General features: G+C 36.9%; 1 protein-coding gene across 2 annotated transcripts; it reads right to left on the bottom strand.

Moving 5' to 3' along the window:
• On the bottom strand, positions 1 to 18,311 carry MOB1A (MOB kinase activator 1A). 2 transcript variants are annotated; one of them, XM_019750335.3, is made up of 6 exons: positions 18,061 to 18,311; positions 14,414 to 14,577; positions 10,572 to 10,665; positions 8,661 to 8,794; positions 4,717 to 4,880; positions 1 to 3,595 (listed from the first exon to the last, which is right to left on the bottom strand). In XM_019750335.3, the coding sequence occupies exons 1-6, from the start codon at positions 18,072 to 18,074 to the stop codon at positions 3,518 to 3,520; spliced, it is 648 nt and encodes a 215-aa protein (XP_019605894.1). In that variant the 5' UTR covers positions 18,075 to 18,311; the 3' UTR covers positions 1 to 3,517. The 2 variants fall into 2 exon arrangements, with proteins under 2 accessions (XP_019605894.1, XP_019605892.1); XM_019750333.3 differs by having other exon boundaries at positions 14,414 to 14,580; positions 18,061 to 18,308.
• Between the last annotated feature and the right edge of the window lie 3,040 nt (positions 18,312 to 21,351).

Genomic DNA, 21,351 nt, shown 5'->3' with positions numbered 1-21,351 from the left:
TTTTTCTTTCAATATATTTTATTCTGATGAAATTACAAAAGTAGATACAAAATATTTTTTTTAAAGTACAGTTAACTGACTTAGAAAAATAGATAAAGCCCCTAAAGGTTTAAAAATACAACATAAATTTTCATGTAAAGAACATTTAAGAATAGTTTCGATAACCAAAACTTATGCAAGCTATTTTTTGACGTAGACCATAGAATGTTGTGCTATAATAAATCTATAGCACACTAGCAATCCATTTGGATTTACAGAATATGCGTTTGGAACAGAATGTGATGAGAAAACCCAAGTGAATTTCAATGCAGTTGCTTCAATAAAATTACTGCTATTGCATGGAGTATCTTCAAAGTGTTTTACAGTCTGAAGTATCACAAAAACACAGGAAGACTGAGGGACAACTATTTTCCCTTTGTCAGAATTCGACAACAGTAAAAATCAAATTCACTTACTGAACAGGTATGAGGAGGAAATGTTCCTGTTGAAGGTGCTCAGTTTGGTGTCCCAGCCGGCATTTTTCAGGCCAGAGTTCTACAGACAGGAGAGCCTCCTATAACCAGGCAGAGGTTAACACCAGCGCCATGACTGGGGCTGCCTGGACACAAATTTCTAGGACTTACACTCTGGGCCCGATTTGTTTACGCTTATGAGGTAATAACGTTAAGTTCAGAAGCTCCACTTCTTGTGTAACCTCACTGCTCTGAGAAAAGCACAACAGTGATTAAAAAGTTCAAACCACCACCAGGATTACTCCTCTTGTCTCACACTAAGAAAACTTTCCTTTTGTTGTTATCAGAGTTATGATGAATACAGATTTGCATTTCTTGAGCAGGCAGCTACATGAGCTAGGGCTCTACAAGTCTAAAATGAAAGGAAATACTTTGTTAGCTGGCAGCCCTCTAAAATCCCTTTATTCAGTCTGGAGAAGGATACATTTGGCTGTCAATACAAAAACTGTAGCACAAGGAAGTTTCAATATTCAAACAAATATCTGCATCTCATTGTCCAAAAGTTTTTTTAAAGGCCTGGAAATAAAAGCACCAAAGGATTAACTGCGTAATTTACAAAGTCCTCTCCACCCCATGACTGTTGTGTGAGGAGCAGCGAATCAGACAGACACTGAGAGATGCCTTATGATTGGGAGGGGGCAGGGAAGGGAGTGTTGTGAACAGACAGACCCTGGGCACAGGGAGATAAATCAAAAGTGAGAGGAGTCAAAAACAGACTGATTTCTTCCAAGTCTTATCCAAGGTTGGCCCTCTAGCCAAGTCAGGGAAGTGTCATCCTCTCCCCTTCCTCCAATTCCCTCTTCAACTCTGTTATCATTGTATGTAAACAAATGTTAACACTAATGTTTAGATGCACTGTTGGTTAAACCAGATTAGCTTGGGAACCTGGTAATATTCCAATATTTTTTTGTTAAAAAGAGGACATTCTGACTCTCAAATTACCAACAATTTTATGTTTTATTAATAAGAGGCCTTTACTACTATTCTAACATGACCATCTTTGGTTCGTTTTAGGGCTGAGTCATGAAGAGAGGGAGGATTTCTATCACTGAAAATAAATGGGAAAAAGTGAGAACCCTTTTGTTGAGAATATTTGAAATACTAGAAATGATGATGAGGGTATAACCCTAGTTAAATCTAATTTCATTCTTTGCAGACTTAATTAAAGCCAACAATGTTTAAAGTCAAGAGGCAGTTAACACTCTAGATGGCATTTAGAAACTTGCTTTCTTATTTGTAAATGATCAATATAAACATACAAACCACCTGACATAAGTTTGAATAAACTTAAACTGTGGATTGTGGAATTTCCCATAGAAGGCTTTTCTCTTTTTTCCATAGTTGATTATTCCACTCTTTAATTCCTGAAACAATGAGGTATTGTTTCTGCCTAAATCAAATAAAATGTTGTTTCCTTTAAAATTCTGTATGTTTAAGAATTTATTGAAATTGTTATAAAAATGAAGTTTCTAAGCAATTCTTTTCTTGTATACTCTAGTGGAATAATAAAAATAAATATCCAAAAAACCCTGTCAAAACTAACCTTTGTCAAAGCCATCAAGGAAGTTGGTGAGTACTTTGTAAAAGTCACAGCTCTGCATCAGAATGCTGACCAAGTGGCGCCAACATTGCAAGTCTTTAGTGTACCTGTGGTCAGTACATTTTTAAACTGTCAGAAACCTAATGAAAATCAGATCTTTTCTTCACTAATGAGAAAGATTCTTTTAATCCCAATAGAAACAGAATTTCAAGTTTTGATCCAAAAACAATTATAACAGGATGAAGCCCCAATGGGGGCTCAACAGACTTTTTCTTTTACTTATTCTTCCCATTTTTGTCTCCTTTAAACACACACACACACACACACACACACACACACACACACACACACACACGAATAGGTAACACACCAAACTTTTAGCTGTTATAAAATGTGTACACCTTTCAAGGTTTTTTTTTAATTACGGTTTTCCTGAAGTTTTATCCTTATTGGGATAAAGTTTGTGCATTTCTATATTACTCTTAACTAAGTCTCAAGTCACAATAAAAACATATAGGAGTGATTTTTTTAAAAAAGGGAAACTCAAAACAAAATAATCAAGTAATCGGAATACTTTGTTCCATTCTCTTATCTGGAATTTCAAGGCCTCTGAAAGACAATGTGAATGAAGATAGTGGTTTTGAGATCTAAATTTGTCATAAATTTTTGCCAGTTTTCTTTTTCTCAGCCTGAAGCTGCATATTAAAATTAATCTGAATGAAGTATTTCAAAATAAAAACCTACAAGACCATCCTTAGATGCCTTAAAAAATTATTTCTGATACACACTCCTAAACATTTAGGTTCATATATGAAGAAAATCCCAAATAAAGATTAAAAAATAAAGTAATTTTTGAAATAACTTTGGTTACTGCCACACATATGATGATTTAAATTGCAATTGTGGATTTTGAAAAAATATACATACATGTATTATCTATAAAAACACTAGTGTACAACTTCAAACTAAAAGCTTATCCAAAGTGACACACATATTCTAAATCTTAAGGAAACTTAAAAACATCCCTTCTATTTGTAAAATAAAAGCAGAATAAAACTGATCTGATTGTGTTATGAGGAAATTTGTTGTGGAAACTTATTAATAAATTATTGATGGAAATTCTTAATATCCATTATACTGTAACCTGAAAAAGACTAAATCTTCAATAAAAGAATAGTAAGTAAACTGATAAACTACAGGTTAATAATCACATAAATCAAGTGTGATTCTGTGACAATAACAGGAGTGGTCACACAGTGCCTCAGATTTGGCTGTGTCCTGCATTTCTCACTCTGAAGATATTAGGCCAACCAACCTTCGGGACAATTTTTATCAGTAGACTCAGACAATGGGTGTCTTTTTATCCTGTTACAAAGTTTATATCACTAGTTTATAACAGACAGCAACGAGATAGCTCTACAGCATTAGATGAAGCAAGAGGATAACTGTGTTGTAGAAGAAACATTTATCTGTCCTTCGATCCAAGCTTCTCAATCAATTCCTGAAGAGGTGCCAACTCACGCCTATCAATCAGATTAAACTCCTAAAAAGAGAAAAAATAAAATTTAAAAATAGATCTGAAATTAAAACTCTGTCAATACCATTCAGAGAAGGGACTCTCAACCCTAGTTTTCTGAAATCTGAAAGAATGATGAAATGATCTCTGTGAACATTTTAAAATGTGATTTTTTTACTCCCCTTTTTAAAATATAAGGAACTTACTAAATAAGCAATTGTACATTATTAGCATGATGCTCACTGTGTAAAACACTAAAATCAAAACTGTATGTTTGTATTTACATAGAAATTATTTGAAAACTATACACTGAACCTTTGATAGTGGCCACCTCTGAGCAGTGGATCTTTTCCTTTCATATAGCTGTATCTATAGCTATATTGTATACATAGCTATGCCCTGCAACAATCTCAGAAGGAAGACAGAGAAGAGTACAATACATTCTCCTTTGTGTGACACACAGAATTCTAATACACAATACTTACTACAAAGCTACTGGTTTTTCCACCAAAAAATAGTATCTAGATACATTTGTATTTTGCATAATTATATATCCCTAAAGTGAGGCTAAAGAAGTCCCAATTCTTTTATTTCTTTTGCAATGTGAATTATTTTGATTTTTAAAAGTTCCAATTCCAACTTAAGGCCCATAAGGCAATGGGCCACATTTCTGAAAGGGGTGGCCCTTTATTAAGTTTCTAGCTACTGATTTCATAAGATTTGGCCTGAGATGGGACTTCTGGAAACTCAATCCATGATAGCAGCTAACAGGTTCTTCTAAAAGTTTCTCTTCTAGGCATAAACATCTCATGAAACAAGCCAACCGCAGGTGTTTTTCATAGCATCCCTTCACACAGCAGTGGCAATGGAACTGAAGGGTATTAACAAGCTTTCTTGGGGTTTCGGTGTTCCTTGTCATATCCTAACCAGAGATCTGGGCAGCCAGAGGCAGAAAGCCCAAAATGGGGGGTGATGCTTTCTATGCTGCTACACACGTCATTAAGATAAACAATGCAGAAAAGAGAACCCTGCTTATACTTAGCTCTACATATATAAATAAGATTCTATAAGTCGCTCTTTATTAAATAAAGTTATCAAGTCAAATGTGTCCAATTCAAAGGACACAGAAGTCAACAGGTTCAACTTACCTGAACAAAGAAAATAAAGTGCTTAAAGGAGGTGTTGAGGTGGGCCTCCTCTTGCAGCTGCATCACAGAATCAAAGTGCTGGTGATAAATATGGGCATAAACCCTGAACAGACGCTTTAGAATGGTCTTTGCCACAGACATAAAGTTTTTGGGAAATGGGACACCTATAATCAAATATACATATATATCCATTAGTCTTTTATCTAATTGAACAGCAGCAAGTTTAGACACAGCCAAGAGCAACTCCAACACAGAAACATACACATTCACAAATACAAGCCGATATTTTCATATATTTTTTCAAAGACAAGGGAAAACAGAATCCCAAACCTAAGTATATGAGGTTATGTTCACACACCACACTTTTTCTAACTGCCTTAGAATAGCAGGCACAGGTATCAAAAGTTATATACGCTGCTACTGAATCAAAGTTAAAATAAACATAATTTTAGTTGTTTAATAGTGAAGAGTTTCTTCTTAAGCTTAACTGCAACAAGAATAAGCATTTTGACTATAAACAGAAAATTTTTACTCTTTGTTATTTGTAACTCTAAAAAATTTTTTTACATACTCAGCTAGGACTGGAAACTCTCATAAGCAAAAGAAAAAAAAAGAGCACATTCTGAGACATCATAATTTACTATTCACAAATAAAAAGTATTTTATCTTCTGAATTACTCTGAAAAGCTAGTTTTCTTTCTTAAACTAGAAGTCCCCAACTTTTTAATTTTTTAAAAGTGCTATTTTCATTTTCTTGTAGTCTAAGAAGGGCATATACTTCCTGAAAAAAAGGAGGAAAGGCAGCTCCCTATTTTTCAAAGAAAATAAACACCTCCTTAGAAAAGAACTGGGAACGGGTTTGGTAATCTCTCCAAACAGTGCAGGTGGGGATGTGACTGGTTACATTGCTGAGAATTTTGGTTGACAAGACCAAAGTCTCTTAGAAGGTAGGGATAGGAAAAAGACAAGACAAATGGCACTGAGTATAGTAAATAAACACAGAAGAAGGCATCTGCTTCCAAAGTAACCTAGATTAGTTGGCCTTAAACGTCTGTTCCAGAACATTACTCTTGAAACTTTCTTTAATCTTTCAGAGGATAAAGGCTAAAAACTCTTTCTCCTTCTCTGTGTTTTATTTCTCAATCAGTCCTCAATAGCTTGAACTTTAGTATCTTTTGCTCTCAGAAGCTGATTTTTGTGGGGGGTTCCCCCACCCCCAGTCTGGGCTGACAACTTGCCCTTTCAAACATTATTCTGAAACTTATGGGCATGTTTTCTGAACTGGGATTTTGTTTTTATGTATTATAATATGGATTTTAAGTCAAACTCCTTTTCGCTCAGAATTTACAAATGGGCAAGATCTTGCTAATGAAAGGAACAGTAACAACTTGGATATATTAGTTTAAAAATGAATAATGAAGATTCACCGAATATGAATAAATAACCGGCATAAGTAAGACGTGGATAATAATTAGGTAGAAAAGAATTCCAGAACATTAGGATAAATTATTGTAGAATGGGAAGCTGAAAAGAGAATAAAGTCAAAAATATTCTTTATCCTCCATAAGAGGAAAACTTGAATAAAGAAATATAATTTGTTTTAATCTAAGCTCAAGCTTTCCAAGCTCAATTGAACAGAAACAGTCACGCATAGTCAACATACAACAATGAATCAGTGAAAAAGGAAATAAAAGGTTTAATAGAACGGAAAAGCTCACCAACAGCAAACAGACCAAGTGTAACGACATGATATAAATTTTTCTCCTGAAAGAGCCTCTGATTAGACTACAAAAAAAGAACTCTGCTATGGTCTGAATGTTTGTGTCCTCCCACAGCAAAATCCTTATGATGAAGTCCTAACCTCCTGGGTGATGACATTAGTAGGTGGAGCCTTTGGGAGGTGAATTGGTCGCGAGGGCAGAGCCCTTGTGAATGAAATTAGTGTCCTTATGAAAGATGCCCCAGAGAGATCGCCCTTCCTCTCTGTGAAGATAGGTGAGAAGTCAGCAGTCTGCAGTTTGGAACTGGACCTTCACCAGAACCCAACCATGCTGGCGCCCTGATCTTGGACTTTCAGCCTTCAGAAGTGTGAGAAATAAATTTCCGTTGTTTATATGCCATACAGCCTCTGACATTTTTGTTAAAGCGGCGCGAACAGACAAGACAGAATCCCACAATACGCTCTTCGTAAGACAACCTTAAACTGAAAATGACAAGGACTAATGTCATCCATGAATACCAATGCCAAAATCTTAATCCAAGTATTAGCAAATAAAAAATACTCTTCCAGGAGAGCATTAAAAAAGTAATGGAAAAACCTTATGGTCATCAACAACAGATACAGGAAAGGTATCTGGCAAAATTCTACAACCATACCTGACCTAAAAAAATTCACACACCTCTCACCAAAAGCAAGATTCCTGCTTAATGCTGAAGTACTAGAAGCACTCACATACACAGGGTGCCAAAACAATGTAGAGACATTTTAAGAAAGGAAAAACTGTATTAAAATTGTAATACTCAATATATACTGATAACAAAAGATGAATACAAGTCATGTGTATACATTTTTTGGCAGCCCCCGTATAAGGAAGCAAGAAAAGGATGTTTGCCGTCATCACCATTAGTCAGCACTGCTCTGAAAATACCAGTTGGTGCAATTAGGTAAGAGTTACACAAGAAGTATACATATCACAAGGAAGAGGCAAAATTATTATCTCAGTATGATGTAACTGTATTCTTAAAAAACTCAAGAAAATCAACAGAAACAATCAAAGTCTGATGGTCAATTATAAAATTTATATAAAAACCAACATCTTTTCTATATACTAAACAATAACTAGTTAGAAACCAGATATCAATAAAAAATATTAAATGCCTAGAAATAATCTTAAGAAACTTGAAGAATTAGCATAAAGTAAACTACAGAATTTTACAAGAGGAATAATAAGAGACATGAATAAATGACGAAATATACCTTGTTCTTAGATAGACAGTATTGTCAAGAGAACAAGAAACCCTGTTAATCTAAAAATTGAATGAAATCATAATCAAAATCTCACAAAGTTTCTTTTTTTTAACCTTGACAAAATGATTCTAAGTTCTTTGGAAGAACAAATATCCCAGAAGAGCCGTGAATATTCTGAAAAAGAAGAGCAAGGAAGAGAGACTAGCCCTACAAGATGCTCAAAGATGTACGGCCATGGTTAATTAAAACAGTGGGGAACAGATAAAGGGATTAAAAGACTCCAAAATATGTAGCACTCTGATAATCAGGGGAGAAAAGACACATGTATTTGACAAATAGCACTGGACAAACTGACTAGCATTTATAATAGGAAAAAAAAATGAAGGGAACATTAAGAGAAAAAAAATTCCTGACAAGATTTAAATGTGAAAACAAAACTAAAGAAGTACTAAAATGAAAATATGGACAAATATTTTTATAATACTGAAGGAGGGAACACCTTTCTAATCACTGATTAAATTCTAGACATCATTAAAGAAAAGATTAATAGGACAAAATAAGAAAAGTTATATATAGTAAAAGTACCTCATGAACACAAGACAAAAGGCAACCTGGAGAAAAATACATAGAACATGTATGACAAAGAGCTAATATCCTTAACATACAAAGAAATGGACAAAGGATAGAAACAGAAAACACAATGATTAATAAACCATAAAATGTTCAATCTCATCAATATTTTTAAAATGTACCTTAAAACTAATGTATGTGCCCAAATTATGAAAGATTTAAAAAATGGTAACAACCAGTATTGGTGAAGAAACATAGGCAGACACAAACATGTCTGAAGGGAGTATACATTTATACTATTTTTGGATAGAAATTTGGCAATCTGTTACATTTTCTTAAAGTAACAGCTTTAAAAAGAACACATTTATTATTTAAAAAGAAAAACAGTTCTACAACCTTAACTCACCAATCTTAGAAGGAAAAAGAGTTTCATCATCAAGTTGATCCTGAACCCAAGTCATCAAATAGTCAATGTATTTTGGTGCAGAACATTTGATTGGCTTTTTAATATTAGTACCATCTGCCCAATGATATTCATATCTGAAGAGAGAAAGGTTTTACTGATCAAGTTATCAAAAACATCAACAAAGGTGCAACTTATAATCAAAGTAGGTTCACATTTTGTCAACGGAAGTTATGCGTATCTTTAGTAAATTACCTAAACATACACTGAAGATTACTGAGAGCTTCCTATAGAATGATTCTGAAATGTGATGGTTATACCGGAGGAAAGGAAGAGGAAAGGAAGATGATGTGGCAGCTGGCAGTGCCAGAATGGATGTTTTCTAACACAGCCCTGGGAAAAATAAAGGAACTGCATTCCTGTCTGTTAGGCTAAAGGTGCAGAGGCCTGGGGAAGGAGCTGATGGATCAGCACATTCTGAGGTCCTTGGCCATCAAGTTATTACCATGTGAGTCAAGATTATAAAACCCTGTTTCTTGAAAAGGGTGTTAAAGACATCCTTAGTTAGGCATGCATCTTTCCCCCCCTCACCTTTGCTGAGTTAGAACGATTAACAAAACTTATACAAACTTCACTGTGTAAAGCATTTAAGCCATAGATAACTTTAATTTTCCTACTTATTTTACTTAAATTTCTTTTAAGAAAGTTTGAGAAATGAAACTTAAAACAACACAAAATAAAAACATCTCTCCTGAAATACTATAATAAAAATAGGACTACAAACTCGTTAGGGATCTATTTACCCTTTATACCTGTAGCAACTTCAAATTCAGAATAGACAATTTTTCCCAAGAGGTAAATATCTTGATACCATCTATTATCACATAAAATCAGCCATCTACTATAGGGAAAAGATTAGATGGAAACAGACTAAAACATTAATCCCATCACACCTTGCCAACATTAAGGATGACAAAGAGTTCCACCTCTTTCTCAAATATTTCTTGAAATTTGTTATAGACAAATTTTTCTAGCATCTTTAAGCCAGATAACTGAAGCAGCACTATTTGGAAGTAATTAACACAAAATCAGCACAAGAAAAAAATAATCAAATACTAAAGAATCAACTAAAAACTCTTTTAAGAAATTGATTTAAAAACCAGAAACAGCGCAGTGCTTCTAACGCCGATGTCGTCACTGGTTCGATTCCCACATGGGCCAGTGAGCTGCGCCCCCTACAGCTAAGATTGTGAACAACAGCTCTCCCTGGAGCAGGGCTGCCGTGAGCACCCAGACATTGGTGTAAGTTACCGCAGGCTGCCATGACTACTGTGTGACTACTGCGTGCTGCCGTAAGTGGCCTGCAGCCGGCGAGAGCTGCCGGTGAGCCGCTGAGCGGCCGGCCAACAACTGTAGACCGCCTGCCTCAGCCGGGGTGGGGCCGCAAGGCTCATAATACCAGCATGGGCCAGGGAGCTGTGTCCTACACTGGACTGAGAAACAACGGCTTGAACCGGAGTGCGGGGGAGGGGGAAGAAGGGGAAAAAAAAAGAATTACACAAATAGCATTTAAAAAAAATAAAAACCAGAAACGGAACCATACTGTAATAAAATTGAAAAATAAAACATAACTTTTGCAATGCAAGGTAAACCTAATTTTTTTTCCTTTTACTTCTACAATTGAACATTCACACTTACTATAATGCAATTACAAAATCAAACCCTAAGTACCAAATGCCAAAGTATTTAATAACTAAAAGCTCATAGGTAAGTATTCAAGATCTCATAAAATTTGATGGTTTTTACACAAGGAATCAGGTAAGAAAAATAAAAAGTCTTTATTTAATTTCTATCAATTAGTGATCAGCTTTATTTAGTAATTCAAATACCTATATACTAGGCAGTAACAAGTACCTTGGACCTGCAGACATGACTGGACAGCTTGCTTCAGTGCAGAATTCTGTAATAGTTCCATATAACATGTTGATCTGGTTGAAGAAATCCACAGCTGGAAAGATAAAAGCTGAATTGCATTAAAATGTCTGTGTAAGCACAACAAAACATCAGACCTCTCAGTTGAAGGATAAATAGATAATGCAAATTGTTGGGAGATTCAACAATCCAGAGAGAGATACTGAAAATTTTTTTCTCTTTGTAAGTTCTCATACCCAAGTGAAGTTAACTTTCAAATATACTAAACTTTTAACCAGTATATAACAGCAGAAAAATAAAAGTTAGACACTTCTAACTTAATGGTGACTACCACATCGTTAGGGAATGATTCCATCCAAGGGAATGAAAAAAATCCATTGCTTCTTATCAATCTGGACCAAACAATACCATCTCTGTTACAAGAGTGTTATAGAATATATTGTGAGGGAGGCAGTATATCAGTTATTAATAGGCATTTAAAAAATCTAATTCACCATAAAAAATTGAGGCCTAATGAATACTAAGGATATAAAAAAGCCATGGGATGATGTTCATTGCCCTGGAGTCTCCAGCTAACAGAAGGGACACAATTATAAGAGATGAATAGCAACATATGAGAAGATAGTATCCAAAGGCCAACAATAAGTGTGACCGGTCAGAGAAAAGGCAACATATTGACGAGTTGAGGGTGTCAGGGAGTACTTCCTAAAGGAGCTTCAGCTAGATCTGGAAGAAAATGGAAGAGGAAGGGGATCAGTGAGACATACACTCTTGTGCAAAGAGAATGACATAAGCCTTAAAACCACACAAGTTTTCAAAAATGTTTTAGTTCCCTGTCTAAAAAGGAGTACCTAAAAATCCACTAGGCCTTCTCCAAGTTTCTTAAAATAAGATTAAAAAGTTCCACTTGTCAAAAGGAATTTTGTACAAAACTCCCTTTAGTAAACCTTTCTCTTAGTCATGTTTCTAAGAAAGTAATACTAAGCATTCAATATTCATTCAAAACAAAGAGTATGCCCAGATGGAGTGCCAGCTTATTGGTCTAAAGCTTCTCTTCTCTAAATGTGGTCCAGGGATTCCGTTTCAGGGGGGGAATCTGTAAGGTTGGAACTATTTTAATCGTTCTTTTCACTCATTCTCTCAGGAGGCCCAGTGGAGTTACCCACAGGCTCCACCACAACAGACTGAATACAGAAGCAGACATGAGAATCCAGCTGTCTCTGATCAAGTCAGACATTAAGATTTACAAACATATAAAAACAATGCCATACTTCTCACTAAGATTTATTTTGGAAAATACTCATTTTCATTAAAAAAAAAAAAATGTTAACAGGTAATGGGTATATTATTGCAATTTTTAGATAAATTTAAAAATAAGTATAGTATTTGAGTTAAGTTTTCTGAACACCTAAAACTTAAACCTTCAGGAGCTGCCTTTTTTCTTTTAACCAATTAAATAATGTTCTTTCAAAAAAAATCAGTAGTATTTAAAATTTCTCAGTTTTAATTTCTAACACAGTAAGTATCACTAGACATAACCTAAATACCGCCTTTTCCCGAAAGACCTAGCCGGACAACCAGCTCTAATGCGTCTTTTTGAGCAAAAAATATAAGACCATTATATTATACATTATAATATATAATATAATATAAATAATATACCTGTTCTTATAATAAAATAAGACCCGGTATATATTATATTGTTATATATTATATTAATGATGTTACATTATGTTCTATGTTATGTTACACCCGAACTTATAGTAAAATAAGACTGGGTCTTACTTAGATTAATTTTTGCTCCAAAAGACGCATTAGAGCTGATTGTCCAGCTAAGTTCTACTTTGGGGGAAACAGTAATTAAAAGCTCTTTGGGGTTCCCAATAAATTTTAAGAGAATAAAGGGATCCTGAGACCAAAAGGATTGAAAACAGTTGATCTAGAGCAAAGAAAAATCTAAGGCTGAAGAAGGCCAACAGACGCCTTCAGAATAAAAGATGATAATTTGAGTAAGGTTTGAAAAAAAAGGGTCTTTTTTGAATATATATACTTCACATGGTTCACATATCAAAATATATAGAAATGTGCGGGGGAAAAATCTGAATTCCAACCACTCCAAATCCTCCCTGTCTCCTGCCCCCTAAATTTCCTTATCCTGTCTTACACGAAAAATAACATCTTACATAGTTCCACGCTTTTTTTTTTTATCTTAGTAATATGCACAATGGCTTTTTAGTGAGCTGAGAAAAACAAAAATTTTTTTATTGTGTCTACTACAAAATTTTAAATTACATTTGTAGCTTACACATTGTATTTCTAACAGACAGTGCTGATGAAGGCAACAATTATCAACAGCTGATTAATACCACATAAAAAGACAACTAGACACTATGGGAGTATCTACACTATTGGAAGTATATACCACCACCTATGAAGTAGTCTTACAAACAAAATCAAATCTGATTGATTCAAGTTCTAAATCTGTGCTAGCATGGTAGCCATTGGCCACATAGTATGGCTACTTATATTAAAATGAAATTAAATTTAAAATTCAGTTCTGCAATCACATTAGCCACATTTCAAGTGCTAAATGGCCAATGCAGATATGGAACATTTGCATCATCAGAGAGAGTTCTACTGGACAGTGCTGCTCCAGATCTAACATTTACAGGAAATAAAAGGAGGAAAAGAACATCATAATGGATGCCTTGGGGATACGGTCAACAAAATACACACTGTGGAGAACAAATGAACTGACTTCTTCAAGAACAACAAAACAGCAAGGGAAAAAAAGACTATAATGAGGGGAAACCTAGGCATTAGAGATTTAAGAAACATATGTACAGGCTTCCTGGATCCTGATTTAAGCCAACCATACATTAAAAAAAAATAAAAAAAATTGTACAGGACAATCAGGAAATGTGAACACTGATTGGATATTTGATAACAAAGGAATGATGGTATTGTAATTATCTTTAAAAGGGGAGCTATCTTTTAGAGATGCTGAAATATTTATAGATAAAATAATATGTCTGGGATTCACTTCTAAAGAATTAGGGTGAGATACATAGAAGAATCATGAATTGGCCATGAATTGATAATTACTGGAGCTGAATAATGGATACCTGGGAATTCACTGTACAAGTTTCTCTACTTCTGTATATTTGAAAATTTCCATTAAAAAGTTTTAAATATTCTGGAACATCTGAAATTCTTAATAGATTTAAACCTTTATCACCCAGAACTGATCTCATCTCAGAAATGATGTAATTCAAATCTCCAGCCTCAGCATATCCTCCCATGTCATGCCTTTGTCTTCTTGAACTTGAGTGACTTTCAGCTCATGGGTCCTTCCTTTTTCTTCCAATCTCTCAATTTCCTATGATTATTCCTAACTCACAACAATCAAGTGACTGGTGATCCAAACTGCAATTGACTTTTCTGTGTACACAGGCAGATGAGAGCTGCTGGCAGTGGGAACACAACTATACAGATGGATTCCCTACAAAGTCATGGTTCACCGCAGATAGAATCTTTGCATTTATTGATCTTTTATTTGACCCTACTCAGCTCCATTCTCCCTAGAAATTACCCCAAAGCACTCCTCATTTCTCCTCAGGTCTCTACTCAACCACAAAAGCTACAACCAACCAAGTACTCTGAAGAGAACTACAGTTTTAGATATATATGTATATGTTCCTTTAACAGATAATCTACTGTATTACAACCATTATACCTGTAAAATAAAATTCATTAAAAAAAAAAAAAGATTTTAGGAAAATCCTCCTATAAACCAGCAAAGTTGAACATTATGAAAAACTTACTGTTAACGGCAATCCACTCATTGAGATCCTCTCCCTCTGGCAACATCACAGCTTGTCTCAGATTCCCACTTCCTAGAGTTGCCTCTGCATGTTTTAAGAGTTCATACTGATGAGACCCTTCAGGGATATTCTTCTTTGGTTTGAATGTTTTAGAAGAGCGGCTGCTGCTATTAGGTTAAAAGAAAAAAGTGTATCAATTTTTAGGACTAGAAGTAGAATGGCATAATTTTAGGCATTAAACTGCTCTGCAAAATAAAATAAAAAATACTGCCTGGAAAGTGACAGAATTAGCTGTGGTGGTGGTCGGATCACAATGAAAGAATGTTTTAAATTTCTTTCTTCACAAAGAAACAGGATTAGCAGCACAATTTCACAAAGAAGGCAATTTAACTATGTCTCATGCAACAGTCTGGTGTAATAGAAAGGGCACTTTAACCAAAAGAAGAAAAAACCTGGATTCTAGTCCTTGATCTGCCACTACCTCTGTGACTGCTTGAGAAATTTAAACTTCCTTTTGGCCTCAATTTCCACCTGTAAAAAATGGTGCTGGGAGGGAGGGAGCCTTAAGGTTCACATAGCTCAAAACTCCAATTTCTATATTAAAATATTTGGGATGCCACAAAGCAAACCACAGCAGAAGTAACACATTTTGAAGTTTTCAGCAGGAAAAATAAATGAGACAACTGGTTACTGAGGAAAAAAGAACAAGTTTTTATTCCTATCTCACACTATCCATAAGGAAGGTCTTCCTAACATGACACAAAACCCAGAAACCTTAAAAAAAAAAAGGGATTTCAAATCATAACAATTAATATTTTAATAACAGAGCAAAAAGACAAGTAACCAAAAAAATACTAGCAACACATATTACAAAGAATAAACTAAATAATAATGGGCTGAATAATAAAAATATAATTTGTTAAGAAAAAGGTAAGGAACCCTTTAGAAAAACGGGCTAAGGAGATGAACAGGCAATTCAGAAGGAAAAATAACATTGAGCAACGAACATCTGAAAGGCTGTTTAATTAAAGCAAGATTTATTTTTCCTCAATCTGAGTGTCAAAAATTAAAACCACCTAATTACATTAAATGTGTTATAGAGAAATTAGTACTTTAATACACTATTGGTGAAAGTGTTAGGTGTTTGGGGGAGGGCAATATGGCAGTGTTATGTTAACACTGAAATGCTCCTCAATCTGTCCCTTCCACTTCTAGGTATCTCTCAAGATAAAAACAAGGATGCGTTTTTCAAGATTGCTTTTAATGGTAAAAAACCTGGAAACAATCCTAAGGTTTATTAAAAGAATGAATAAAACTATGACACATCCATGATACATCCATATCATACTCTATAGTAGTTAAGAACAAGATACAAGAACAAGATAGAACTACATGTATGCACATGTAAAGATCTCAAGACATGGTTAAACATAAATCCAAATGTATAGCAAGAACCCATTTTGTAAATGCATTGCAAGTGTCAGAATGGATACACCTAGGGGCGGCCAGATGGCTCAGTTGGTTAGAGCGTGAGCTCTTAAAGACAAGGTTGCTGGTTCAATTCCCACATGGGATGGTAGGCAGCGTCCCCTGCAACTAAGATAGAAAACAGCGACTGGACTTGAAGCTGAGCTGCGCCCTCCACAATTAGATTGAAGGACAACGACATGACTGGGAGCTGATGGGCCCTGGAGAAACACACGGTTCCCCAATATTTCCCAATAAAAATAAAAAAATAATAAAAAAAGAATGGATACAGTGATTACTTCTAAGAAGGGGTAAGGGAACAAAAACTGCGGGCTTTCACTTTACCCGAGTAATCTGAATTTTAAATAAGGCTGATTAAAAAGTAAAAAGGAATTACAAAAACAGTAGAAATCAAATATGGAAAATTCTTAACATGCTAAATACCTACATTTAATAGGGAAGTACTAAATTAGAAGGAATGGCCCTTCACAAATAGAAAGCTGTGAATGACAGGAAGCTACATATGGAAAACTAACCGAATGATGGCTCATGATTCAATATGATCTTCATCTAAATTAAGAATTTTGTGCTTCAAATGGCACTGTCAAGACAGTGAAAACAAAACAAAAAAAGAAAACCCAAAAAGTAAATAAATAAAAAGACAGTGAAAACAATCCACAAAATAGGAAAAAATATTTGCAAATCATAGATGTTATAAGGGACTTGTACCCAGGATAAAGAATTCTTACAACTCAAAAACAAAAAGACAACCCAATTTAAAAATGATCCAAGGTTGTCAACTATAATTAAAAATAAAAATGGTCAAAAGATTTGAAGACATTACTCCAAAAAAAATTTACAGGTGGCCAATAAGCACCCAAAGCTGTTCTACCTTCTCAGTCATTAGGGAAACGCGAATTAAAATCACAACGAGATACCATTTCACAACCATCTAGGATGATTATAATCCAAAAGACAACTAACAAATGCTAGCAAGGATGCTGGGAAAATGAAACTCAAACAGTGCTGGTGGGATGCAAAAAGGTGCAGTGATTTGAAAGTTTGGCAGTTCCTCAGAAGGTTAAACATAGTTACCAAGTAACTCAGCAATTCCACTTCTAGGTATATGGCTAATAGAAACGAACACATACATCCAATACAGAAGTTTGTAGTACACAAAAGTTCATAGCAGCATTATTCATAAAAGCCAAAAGTGGAAACTCAACTGTCCATCAACAAAACAAGGTTTAAAAGAAATAAACAGCCTTACATTTAGGTCCAATAAGCAACCAAGCAACTGTGCGTCCAAAAACAAACCACTAACTAAACATTAACTCATAAGACTTGGGGGACTGGGGAGAATGCTGTAGTGATATAGAAATTTGTAATTAACATCTAAATCATACAGACTTTCTGACATACTTTGGAGCCTATACCCTTAAAAAATAATCAAAAGGAGGGAAAAAACGATTTGGACAAAGATATTTCCAGTAGTGCTATTTTATAATAGCGAAAGAATCCAAATTTCTCAGAATAAGGAACTAGGTAGATAAACTCTAGTTATGACACACTATGTAACTTAATAAAATTTAATAAAAATGTCAAGTATGTGGGTGATGTGCGTAACTTTTTTAAAATGGATATTTATCCAACCATACAACACATATTTAAACAATATACTACGTAGAGGGAGCCGCTTGAGAATAATAAGGTGCTAGAGCAATGCTTCTCAAACTGCAGCACTCCACGTTTTCCTGGGGCGGCATTTTTCCGCTGGGTTCATTTAATACTGACGTTAATAAAGCTGGACAAACGGTGGAGTAAAAAGCTAAGTCAGCAAAGAATCGCTACTAGAAAAGACACCAGACTAGAGAAATGGGGAGCCCGCGGGGGGGCCTGGGGCTCCGCCCCCAGATCGTCCTTCCGACCTCAGGGGCGTTCGGGCGGAAAAGTTTGGAGGCGCTACCGGCTTTGGGGCCTGTCTGCTCCCCAGCCTTCTCGCTCCACTTCCTTTGCTTCGACCGTCAGCCTCGGCCCACGTCCTGGCCTGCCCGGTGGCCCCGAGCCGGGGCAAAACAAGCGCCGGCCACGCCGGGCCCGGCCCTCGCGTCAGACCCCGCTCTCCCCCCTTCCCCGCCCTCAGCCCTCAGGTCTAGACCCCTCAGCCGAGCCGCACTCACAAGAGGAAGCTCATCTTCTATCCTCAGAGGGGACGGGAGGGGGGCTGGCCCCCGCCGCGGTCAGGATTCGGAGCCGGCGCGGAAACCGGGACGGAGCCCACAGTCCTCAGCCCGCCGACAGCAGAAGCACCGGCCTCTGCTGCTCGGAGCCGGGGTCGAGCCGGTATAAGCCGGTGCAAGATGCTGCGCCCACCTCGCGGGCCTCCCCCACCTAAGAGAGCTCAAATGCGGAACCAGCATAATCTCGCGAGAGAAGGCTTCGCTCTGCCCCGCCCCTCCCCGACAGGGACTGGACGCGCCCCTTTTCACCCCGCCCTCTTTTATAGCTCACCCAGTCATCACCTCTCCCAGTCACAGCCCTCAATCCGGGCCTTACTTCTCCCACAGGGGTGGTAGAGTTGCGGACCTGGACGGGGTGGGGGTACGTGTGGGGTGTGGGGGTATGAGGGTATGTGGGGTGAGGGTTGTGCGGGGGAGGGGCGGGCCTTGTATTTTTGCTTTTGGGTTACATTCCCTGGATAGCATGGAACATCTATGAATGCTGCAATTGTAAAAATGTAATTTTAAATTGACATATATTTCATATAGCATAGAAGTCACACTTTTAAAAAAAATGCTCGTGTTGTGTTTTTTAAGTATGTTCACAGAGTTGTGTAACCATCGCCACTCTTTAATTCTAGAATATTTTCATCACCCCCAAAAGAAACCAGTACCCATTAGCAGTCATTTACCATTCCTCCCTCCTCCCATCCCCTGGCAATAACTGGTCTACCTTTTTGTGTGCATTTGCCTACTCTGGATGTTTCATATAAATGGAACGATACAATATATGGTCTTTTGTGACTGGCTTCTTTCACCTAACTTGATGTTTTCAAGATTTATCCGTGTTGTATTATAGCATGTATCAGTACTTTATGCCTCTTTATGGATGAGTAATATTCCATTGTATGAATATATTATCCCTTATTTTATCCATTCATCTGTTGATGGACATTCTGTTGTTTCCACTTTTTAGCTGTTATGAATAATGCTGCTATGAACATTTCTGTACCGGTTGGTCATGAGGAGAAGTAGACGTTATCACCCCAAAATATGCCATTTAGGATACTATTTTAAGCTGGTTATTTTCAAGAAATAAAAGACTCTGAGAGAACTTTAATCTTCCCCCTAACTGCCTAAAAGAATTTAGATAGAGAACCTGCTCCGAAAGGGAACTGTTATCATACGTAACAATAATTTAATATGAACCAAGTGTGACAGACAGGAAGGAACCTAGCAAGGCCTTTTGATCAAAGTTTTCTTTGTGTCCCATTGTTTAAAATGACCCAGGAAACATTTATTTACCAAACATTTGCTTTTTCATCTCCATGTGAATTGTCTTCTTGTCCTTTGAAGTCCCAACTATAATCCTCTCTTCTTAGCTCAAGATGGTATGTAAGCCTTAACTGCCCATCTGTACTCTGGTCCTATGTTCTTAGGGAACCCTCATATATATACATACGTAATAAATTTGGTCATTTTCTCCTGTTACTCTGTCTCATGTTAATTTGATTATTAGTCCTGCCAAAAGAACTTAGAAAGGTAGGAGGAAAATTGTTTTTTCTTCCCCCACAGTCATAGGGTAACTATATGTGTAACTTTTTGAGGAACTGTCAGACTATTTTCCAAATCAGCTGCACCATTTTATATTCCCACTGGCAAATATCTGAGGGTTCTAATGTTTCCACAACCTCAATAACATTTGCTATTGTCTATCTTTTTTATTACAGCCATCCTAGTGAGTGTGAAGTGGTATCTCATTGTAATTTCGATTTGCATTTCCCTGTTGGTTGATTTTGAGAATCTTTTCATGTGCTTATTGGCCATTTGAAACAAATTTATTTTTATCTCACTTTAAAGTTACCTCAGGCCCCCCCCCCCCCCCCAAAGAACCATCCAACAACTCAGAAAGGGGTTCTGGTACAATAACAGTCTTTATTCAGTGTCTCCATGACATCACCATCCCTTTATTCTTCAACACCTATCAGTCCAGATCCTGCACCCTGCCCACCCTCCCACAAAATCTTTTTTCATCAAGATCTCCACCGTCTTAGTTTCTAAATCCAATGGGCATTTTTCAGTCATTGTCTTACTTGCCACTTAGTTTTTTGTTTTTTGTTTTTTAAAGATTTTATTGAGGAAGATTTTATTATTGGGGAACAGTGTGTACTTCCAGGATTTTTTTTCCAAGTCAAGTTGTTGTCCTTTCAATCTTAGTTGTGGAGGGTGCCATTCAGCTTCAAGTTGTTGTCCTTTCAGTCTTAGTTGTGGAGGGCACAGCTCAGCTCCAGGTCCAGTTGCCATTACTAGTTGCAGGGGGCACAGCCCCCATCGCTTGTGGAACTCGAGGAATCGAACCGGCAACCTTGTGGTTGAGAGGATGCGCTCCAACCAACTGAGCCATCCGGGAGCTCAGTGGCAGCTCAGCTCAAGATGCCGTGTTCAATCTTAATTGCACGGGGCGCTGCCCACCATCCCTTGAGGGACTCGAGGAATCGAACTGGCAACCTTGTGGTTGAGAGCCCACTGGCCCATGTGGGAATCGAACCGGCAGCCTTCGGAGTTAGGAGCATGGAGCTCTAACCACCTGAGCCACCAGGCCGGCCCCGGCCTCCACCACTTAGTTTTATCTGGTCATTCCTAACAGTGTCCTCATTTAGTAACAGTGATTTTATTTTTTTAAGAACTTCTTTTGTTTTCTCCCTATGATCTGTCTTCTATATGGTGGGAGTGGGGGCATAGAGAAGGGGAGACCATGGCCAGATTTGTTGGTAATAGTCTACTTTAGTTAGGTGTTTTTGGTAGCAAGTGACAAAAACCCACGCTGTTCATATTTCCATCAGAACTATCTTACATTTTCTTCCCACTAGATTGTGAATTCCTTTAGTGGCAGAGATATAGATTGTTCATTTAATCTAATGCTCAGCACAGTGCCTGGTACACAGAAACTACTCATTGAATGAACGGACATGTAGACTGGAAATCCCAGTCTAATAGAGCAGATTGATACAGACAGAAATAAGTGGTAATCGGGGTGGCCAGATGGCTCAGTTGGTTAGAGCGCGAGCTCTGAGCAACAGGATTACTGGTTTGACTTCAGCATGGGATGGTGGGCTGGTCCCCCCCACACACCTTGCTCAACTAGATTGAGGATGGAGACTGGACTTGGAACTGAGCTGTGCCCTCCACAACTAGATTGAAGGACAACTTGACTTGGAGCTGATGGGTCCTGGGAAAAACACGCTGTTGCCC

The sequence above is a fragment of the Rhinolophus sinicus genome, chromosome 2 (genome assembly GCF_057876585.1).
Source record: "Rhinolophus sinicus isolate RSI-liver-muscle chromosome 2, RSI-T2T, whole genome shotgun sequence".
Lineage (NCBI taxonomy): Eukaryota > Metazoa > Chordata > Mammalia > Chiroptera > Rhinolophidae > Rhinolophus > Rhinolophus sinicus.
The sequence above is the reverse complement of the archived record's forward strand: the minus strand, read 5'-3'. Positions and strand labels throughout refer to the sequence as shown.

Bases quoted from the DNA above. Each gene is read 5' to 3' on its own strand.
- MOB1A (XM_019750333.3), bottom strand. The intron at 8,795-10,571 runs GTACTTGTTACT...TTCTCTCTTCAG, and splicing joins GTCATGTCTGCAGGTCCAAG to ATATGAATATCATTGGGCAG. The intron at 3,596-4,716 runs GTAAGTTGAACC...TTCTCTTTTTAG, and splicing joins ACTTTATTTTCTTTGTTCAG to GAGTTTAATCTGATTGATAG.